At 43.3% G+C, this 9239-nt stretch overlaps 1 protein-coding gene across 1 annotated transcript; it reads right to left on the reverse strand.

Annotated features, from left to right (window-relative positions):
• Positions 1-279: 279 nt before the first annotated feature.
• On the reverse strand, positions 280-7296 carry si:ch1073-15f19.2. Its single transcript, XM_037120579.1, has 7 exons — positions 7107-7296; positions 6528-6866; positions 4900-5000; positions 4547-4703; positions 2217-2759; positions 1039-1147; positions 280-849 (listed from the first exon to the last, which is right to left on the reverse strand). The coding sequence occupies exons 1-7, from the start codon at positions 7186-7188 to the stop codon at positions 687-689; spliced, it is 1494 nt and encodes a 497-aa protein (XP_036976474.1). The 5' UTR covers positions 7189-7296; the 3' UTR covers positions 280-686.
• Between the last annotated feature and the right edge of the window lie 1943 nt (positions 7297-9239).

Below are 9239 nucleotides of genomic sequence, written 5' to 3' on the forward strand. Positions count from 1 at the left end.
TAACACCACATTAACGCCCATTTCCTATGTGTGTCTGTATGCTGGTGTCCAGTGGTTGATATATTCGTTAGTGGTCTGTGGTTTCAAGCCAAATTTGCAAACTTGAGTGTCAGTCTGTGGTACATGTGGACAACAGTGGGTTTTTTGATGTGTACCCCCCATTCAAACTTCCAACACCAGCACCCAACAGCTTCACTAGAGGACATTAGCAGCAGGAAATCATCAATTCCATTACAGAATAATAGCATATTTTAATTAAAGGACACAAAGTAAATGAGCCATATTGTTCCAGCAGTGTAGGATGCATGTTTATTGCTGCATATGATACAATAGCAGGTTGATAAGAAATGATTAGATGGACACAGTGAATGCGTAATAAAAGCAATAAAACAAAGTAAATAACATTAGCACCTGCGGTGTAATCGTTCAGAGTGACATTAAAACCAGACATCAACATTTAATGGATCAGAATGTGTTTGATGCAAATATAAAAACCACACGCGCATTTTATACACAATAACAAAGAACCCACATCAGATGTACATGCAGCCCACATTTGCACAATTGCCTGCAACTGTTTTGTCGCTGCTGTTGCGAGACTGGCCGCAACTGAACATGACAGATTTAACAATCCTCCGTACGGCCGAGCATCGGTCGCATTCCTCATGATTAGAACGTGTAATGTATCAACGGTCAATGTGTAACGTGTCAGGGGTAATGATTCTGTTTTCAAATGCCACCGAGTTACACCTCGACGTGGGGAATCGCTGCGTGGAAAAGTCACTTTGTCTTGCAGCCGTGTACTTAACCGGGGGTGGAGGGGGTTTGAATGGAGGCGGCAAATCCATCCTGAAGATAGAGAGAGAGAGAGAGAGAGAGAGAGAGAGAAAGAGAGAGAAACATTGACTTGTGGTATTGCTAGAAAGTTACTAGTTCCATTGATTTTTCACATCTTTCAGGGCTGCCCGGTGCATGACCCCTAAGTTGGCGCGAGCAGCTGCAGAGGAAGCTTGAAGAGAAAGGTAACAACAGTTTTACCTGTGCTTTATCATTTGTTTCCTGTAGATAAAGCCAGCCACGGCGATCAATACCAGCGCTGGAACGATGATTAACAGCAACAATAGATGACTCCGTGCACCACCAGTACCTAAGAAGCATATTCAGAGAGAGGAAAAGTGTCAGTTTGGAGGACGGCAACAGCTAAAGGTATGTTTAGAAGATATTGAGCGGCTTGCTCCGGCGGAACCCAGCAAACAGCAACAAATATTGATGATAAATGTGCAACGAACAAAACTTTTTGCCTGTGTGTCCTGCAGTCCTCCCCCACAGGACTGCTCGGACTCCAGCCGTAGAGCCTGACACTCCTTTTAACGAGATTTCTACCTTGAAGATGTGAGCTAGCCCGAGGCCGGGAGAGCTGCCGTCTGTAAAAAAGCCTCCACATGGGACGAAGATGCAGATGGTGAAGGCGAAGAAACTGCAGCTAATATTCATCTGTACTGTTCAGAGGGGACTTGCCTGTTGAGCGTTTAACTCTGCTGTCTACGGTTATTTTTTCCTGTCTTTGAAAGTGTTTGTCTCACTTACCGGATGCTGCACCAGCTTGCCTCGCCTCGTTAGCCACAAACAGTGCTAGCCATTTGTCGGCAGCAGAGAAAATGATGTGCCCAAAACAATTTGAGAGGAGCACTAAAAAGCCAGGCAAACAACGGGGATGCTGGATGATTCAGGGTCTCAGGCAAAAAACAGGAAATGCATGATGTGATGCTGATGAAGGTTCTCAGTCATGTGGGTCATGTTAATTCAGCTTCTTCAGTTCTAACTGACTAGTGGGGAGTTGCAGGCTTTTTAACTCTGTGTGGGAGTGTCCTTACAGAGCCATTAAGGACACGTCATTTGAGCCACTTGTGGGTTGTTGACCCAACTGGCCTTCATGTGGGTTGCTAGGACTAGGTGAGCCCAGGTGTGCATTGTTGTTACAGTGCAGAACTAAGTTCCCTTCCCAGACAGCTTAACATCCATTCACACCTGGGCATCAAGAAACTGAAACATGTCCAATTGCCTACAATACAGTACTTAGAAGCATATTGTAATGCATTCCTGATCATCATAATGCCGTCAAATTCTATCTTTGAAATGTTGCTTTCATGGAAGTGAAGAATTCTGTTATTATTATTATTATTATTATTATTATTATTATTATGAGCTATTATTACCTTCAGTGTTGCCTATATTAACGCTGCTCAGCGTTGGGGCTGCATCAGGGATGTTGGAGTTTCCTGAAATGTTTCCCACGGTGCTGGATTCCTCCGGGCTGGCCGAGGTATTGAACTGTGCATGGACTGTATGTGGCATGGACTCATTCCTCATCTCCTGTGTCGATCTGAACTCTGTCCTACCATAACTTGGTGTTGTGGATGGATCGCTGGCCACTGACTGGTCAGAAAGGGTGGATGTGTTTGAAGCGTGAGTGGGGTTTACCTCTTGATCAGTGGAGGTGTTGAAGTGGCTGGTGTCAGTGTGTATGGCAGGGGTTATGGTGTCACTAATATGTGTAGTATTAGCATGCTCTCCAGGTGTGGTTGTAACATTGCCAGGGTTTGGATTAACATCTGTTCCATCGGTGCCCACACTCCAAGTTACACTGGTATCAATGGTGGTTGAACGCCCAGGGGCCGGTGATGTGGTGGGGCTGCTGTATGTTGAGTTGATCAAACCCTCCTCAGTTACGTTAGATGGTGCTGACTGTGTCACAGGATCTGAAAGTAGCAAAGCAGGGAAGTCTACATCGATCATGCTGTTAGAAACAAGCTGTTTCTAACAAGCACTCACTTGTTAGAAAAAAGAAATATTTGTCATGGAAAACTGTGGACTAACAAAATGTGTCCATCGCATCTGTGTGTACATGTTAGGAGCATTCAAGCTGATAGCACAGCTCAGCGTGTTGGGAAAGATGCTTCATCAACTTTCTTGCCAAAGGTTAAATGCGATAATCAGTGCCAAATGACTAGAAAAAAAAGGGCAAACAGCTAGTCTGGCTCCATCTAATGGTCGACTAACAGTGCTAAAGGACTGATACTGATACCTTGACCTCCATACTGGCTCCTGAACCATTCAATTTGGTGCAAATTTTATGACATCTTTTTGTAACCAAAGATCTCATTACACATTCACATGGGGCGGCCAGTCACCTGTACTGGTAGATCTTGGCACCGCACACATGCTGCACGCTCACTGGCTCACTGACGCTGATGAGATCAGCTACACAGGTATTGAAATTTGGTATCAAATGACAAGACAATTCTGGAACCACGATGGTATTGAGGCATTCCGGTCATAAAAATATATATGTTAAATACCCAGCCCTTGTCATACCCGAGTACCAGTACAAGTACTTGGAATAGCAGGTACGGCCAGGTTAGCCGTTACCCCACCTGTTCCTTTAACACGTTTCACCTTGGACAGCTGAAATAAAGAGTAGGAAGTATCAGTAATTCACCACAAAACTTTAAAATACCCAGTGCATGGTGACACATCATTAAAACATGGTCCGAGTTGGCATTTATGAGCACTCTGAGCATAATCAGAAGGTGAAATAAGGCAAAGAGCTCATTCAGTAAGCTGGACCGTGACGCCATGGGCACGGATTCCCGAGGCGAGATGCTGGGCATGAATTGCAAATTCAGTTTCATGTGACGTATGTACATCTAAGTAACGAGTTCAGTTAATCTGCCTCTGCTACTATACGCACACTTGGACTGATCCATTTTTAATCTCACCTTGCATCCCCTGTGAGTCACAACTGAAAGATTGACATTTTGCTCATTTAAAAACCAAGTTTCAGCGCCTTCGTTTGGGCTGTACTACTCCAGTCTGTCCAACAGATCGTGCTCTCACCCCACGCCATGATTCAGAGACTCTGCAGAGACTTGGCGTGTTTGCACTTGTGGTTTTGAAAGGAGACAGAAAGGAAGAGCAGGAAGTGACTCGTGACGTCCGTGTGGCTTGTTGCTATGCCTTCTGTTGCACATTCACATTCACATTAAAAACACGTCTACAGAATCAGACAGTAGACAACTGGGGATTATTTGTCCCACTCGAGCAGCCTACTCACATCACTACACCAAGCTGTATCACCAGTGGGGGCAGATGATGTGAGGTTCAGTTGTTTTTACATTTCAAAACTTGTGAGTGACGTTTCAGACACGTGTTAACCCCGTTTCCCACGGGGCAATTGATTTGCAGCAAATAATTGAAAGCTCCCACTCTTAAAGTTTTGGAGTCGCCGGTACGTTCTCAAAACATGGCCGGCAGCTTTGAAATCCTTTGAATCTCTCCCTTTCCTTTCAGCTAATTAAAATTAAAATTGAGTGAGCCACGCTATAATAACAAAAGTCAAGTATCAGCTCTCTGGTCCAGTGCAGTTTATTAAGTTCAGTCAGTCTCTCGGGGCCCTCTGCTAGATTGTTAATCCAGCCCTGAGGAAATGCTGAAATTGAGTGCGACACAAAGAGAAAAAGTGGCGGGGGGGGGCGACGAAGCTCACCTGTCACCGAGCCTGTGGTTGCAGTGAGCACAGTGATGGTAAACTGTTTGTGCAGAGTGCTGTTTCCTGTGTTGACAGTCAGTGTGTAAGCCCCTCCGTGAGCATCAGTCACCCACGAGAGCTCCAGAGATTCCTTCTCCGACACCAGCTCCTTGTTCTAGTACAAAACAAGATTATGTAGCACATGAATACCTTTCAAATTGAGATGTTTTTTGTTTTTTTGTGTCGTAGGTTTGGAGGTAAACAAATCATCTTGACGTTCTGTGAATGAAGTGAATTTTTAGCGGAACGGCAGACATGAGCTGATTGACTGTTTTTTTTTTTTTTCTTTCTTCTCTCTGTTTTTGCTTTACCTTTGTCCACCTGTACCGCACATCAGGGAGCGCCGTGCAGTGAATGGTCACATTTTCACCGGCGTGGACCTCGAGAGTGCCATTCGCATCACACTTTATTTCTGAAAGAGAGTGGATTTGAGATTGATTTGGATTGGCAAACACAAAAAATGCTCTCGGAAAAGCTTGCAACTCGCGATTATTTTCCATTATCGATTGATCTGCCCATTATTTTAATCGTTTAGTCCATGTTTTTAGCCAAACTTTTTTTTCTCTTGGAGAGCAGAAACTGAAACTTAATGTCGGACCGCTGGCCAAGAGCAGGCACCTGGTGTGTTGCCCTGAGAGACGAGTGAAAAAAACCCAACCCAATGATAATTTGGCAAGTCTGATCTAAATTGTTTTCTCCCCTCTGTTCATGACTTAACAACGCATGAAAAACTATTTTGCCAGGATAGTACTTCAAAAAAGAAAATTCCCACTGGCATCTCAGGGCTTATGTAGTGCTACCAAGATTCCTTAATTGCCTGACTTTTGCACTCACTCTGCTCGCCATGCTCAGGGATAATTAGGGGTTCCTGCATATTTAAAAAAAAGTAAAAAAAATGAAATGTGTTTCTTGTTTTTTTACTGGAAGCATCTAGCAGGCCAAATCAAACCTTATGGTAGGACAAACATTAGCCCACAGGCTCCACTTTTGGCAGCCTTGGCATGGTCTAAAAAAATGGCACAAAAATATGAAAACAGCTCATCAAAATATCCCAGCGCCGAAAGTGGCATCTTTGAATTGCTTCATTTGTCCAAAAAATCTTTATGTACTCTCATAAATGACAGTTTTTCTCATTTAAGAAGCTGGAACCAGCAAATGTTGGACATTAGTGCTTGGCAAATAAATAAAACCGATTGCACTGTCGTGAATACAAATCCCAGACGTGTAACAATTTGGCAGACGTAAAAGGTGTGGGCGCTAACTCCAAACAGAACTCACGTTGTATGTTGAAGTAAACGTGTACACGATGCTGAGATCTTACCCTCTTCTCACTGAAGTTACATAGTGCATAAACAAGTGATGGGGGGACAGAGACACCATTCACCTTTTTACAAGACATTGTACCATCAGCATGATTATGAAACTGTTTTTAAGGTAAAAAAAGTTACAAAATATTGCTTTAATGTTCTTTTCAGTCGATTAATTGACTGCGGCTCTATCTGTCAGCAAAAGATTACTGACTTCTATTGATCAGTTCACATAAACAGCAGCTTTTTTAGGTTGCCTATGCCTCTTTTGTCACCACAACATTCCTCAACTTCACTCACAGCTGGGCTGGACTGGACAACATGACTGATAAGGGAAAAAACTTTTTTTTCTTTTTACCATAACAACAAAGGGAAGAAAGGAAAAGTCTTGCAAGCAAAGCTCTTACTGTAGATGCGTTCTTGCAATTATTGCTTTTGCTCAGAAGTAAATAACAGCTGAGATTGGCAGTGGAGCAGCGCTCTGATGCAATCAGAAGCAACAAGAAGTATTTGCAACGGACAATTAGATAGAAAAGTTACTGCACATCATCCAAATGTTAAATTCTGTGCAGACTGCGGCGTCTGGTTGAGGAAGGAAGATTCGGCTTCGCATGTCTTTGCCTCCATCTTACCTTTGATCTCCAGCTGTGTTTCTCTCCTGATGGAGCCCAGAGGAAAGGTCGCGATTTCACAAATATACACACCACTGTCCCATTTTGACACCTCAGGAAGGTGTAGGTTGGAGCCCAATGTCTTCATCTCAATCTGGATGCTGACATTAGGCCAAAATAGATGCATTCCATAACTTGGGCTGTACACAGCCATCTTTGTGATCTCATTTATATTCTTACTCCACTCAATACTGACAAGCTTGAGATCAGAACGGCCATTTACAGTACAGGGTAACACAACGTCCTGGCCCGCCACTGCCTCCATCTTTTTATAATGGAACACCTCAACGTCCTGGGACCCTGTCAAGCAAAAAATCAGATAACATTGGGAGCCAAAAAAAGTGAGGAGACAAAAATCACTTATACTTTGCAGTTGATATTACATATTGCAGTCCGCTGGGATGCAGGCAGATAAAATCGGAGAATTATACTCAGGCAGCTTGTCACATCAGAAGCCCATGCACATTTCAAACCCACGGTGAATATCCCATCTTTGCTGTTGTATTATACGAGCAACCAGCACATGTGGTCCAGGATTACCTTGTATAATAGAGGCGAGGAGCAGGAGGGAGAAGGCTGTTCCCAGTGCACTTCCAGCCATGTCTGAGCTCCCCAAACTCATTACGATCAATCAGCCTGAATCCATCGGGGGATTCAGCAAAGACAGAAACAGTCGAACCGTCGACTGAGGTTAAAGAGTCGGGCAGAGACTGTGAGACAGAGAACAGGATGACCTATCTTCACAGGAAGCCAGACAGAGAAGCGGTAGTGAGTCATTCGTGTAGTGCTGAAACTCTGTGGTTGAAAACCTCTGGTGCAAAAGCAGATTTGCATTAGGCGCAAATTCATCGCAGCGCTTGTCATTATTCATTCCTCTAAAGTCGAGGTGCGGGGAACTGACTCATTTTAGATTACATCACTGATGATCTAAATCATCCAGGAAGAAATATACCAAGGGAGCACAACAAAGAAAAGCTGATTAATTAATTCTCCCTTGAATATACTTCACTTTTATTAAATAGTCCAACACATGCAGAGGTTGAGCGGCTCTAAGTCGAATGAGCTATTTATGTAAACACGTGAACCATATTTTTCTTATTAACTCAAGTTTGATGTTGCACAGTGTCTACGAGCGAATTAAGCGTGCATATGGAAATAGATGCTTGATTTGGTGAATGGTTCGGTGGATTCCGGCTTCTTTCATCTTTTCAAACACCCGTCCAAACAACTTGTTGTTTCAGGCCTTTCAAACATGTTCACCAATCTCTAACTCCTTTAATCCTTCAAATAAGTTGTATCGGCCACAGACCCATTTCTGTTTCGCTCCTGTCATGTTGTTGTGCCTCCTGGAATCGTCAAAGTCACCTATGATGTAACCCGTAAGTGGGGACGGGTCTGTGCGGTACCAGCAGTATTCCAACCAGAAAGAGACGATCTATCTGAATAAGCATTTACGTGGTGAGCAGTTTCCTATTGATCGGAATTTCAAAGGTTTACACCACCAACCGCGATCTGGTTGAATATGCATTCAGAAACAGGTCAGGTGAGGTCAGGTGAGGTCAGATCAGAAACCTCTGATTGTGGTGTTCATTATGTTATGACTTGGAGTTTATTCGGATTACTAGTAGAATACTAGGGTCCATGTGAACGCAGCTCATGTAGCGTCCGCAATGTACATACACATACATTTCTTTTAGCTCCATCTGTTACACAACACATACTCTGCTGTGTTCCTTTCAAGGTGAGCCAACTAAACAGAAGAAAGATGATGCATCATGGCCTTTTTGAACCCACTAATATGTAATAAAGATGATATATTGATTGCTTAACATCATCAGGCCCTCAGCTAACAGCCCTGTTCCGTCCTCCGTGCTCGTTAGTAGTTGACGCCTCAGAAGCAGAATCTAGAACTATGAAGTTGTCACGCTCACTGCCGGGTTAAAGAGATAAAAGGAAACATTACAGAATTAACAAGGCAATTTTGGTGAATGGGATTTTACTTCTCCAGTCAAATAATTTGTTTACCCCATTCTTCGGAGAAGAGCAATATTATTCCTGTAAGACGTCCTGTCAAAACACTGGATTTCTAATTCATGCCTCGTTTGTCTGCGGCAGTTAGGGAGATGTCTTCATCTAACTGCACCTAATTAGCGCGGATCATAAGAACAAACTGGGAAATCTGTGCGAATCCTCTAACCAAAGGCTACGTCTTTGTGCATATCTGATAGGCGAAGGAAATGCTGATGATAAGGCGAGTATTTTTTTGTACCAAAAAAAAAAAAAAAAGTTCTCCAGAGATTCAAGATGAACCTGTTGATGCACTTACTTGATGAATGGGTGGCGATGTTTTTTTTTCCAAAGCCTTGGTTTACCCAGTATTTTCAATCAGAAAGAAAGCAAAATTGACCGTCGTTGGTATCACAAAATACTGTTCTCCAGATACCTTTATTTTCACCTCTCCTTCACATGCTTTGAGCTCTCCGCTTTCATGTATTATGAAAGCTCCCTGTGGACCCTGCCATGCATTTAGATGATTAATAATTTTACAGTCATATTCCGCGTGTGACCTTTTACGACTTAAATTGGAGCTTTAGGAGGGCGACTGCTATCCAAAGGGAGATTTCTATCAGTATTCTGTCAGTGTTCTATCAAAGTGTAAGGGGACCTTGCTGC

This window comes from Acanthopagrus latus, chromosome 13 (genome assembly GCF_904848185.1).
Source record: "Acanthopagrus latus isolate v.2019 chromosome 13, fAcaLat1.1, whole genome shotgun sequence".
NCBI lineage: Eukaryota > Metazoa > Chordata > Actinopteri > Spariformes > Sparidae > Acanthopagrus > Acanthopagrus latus.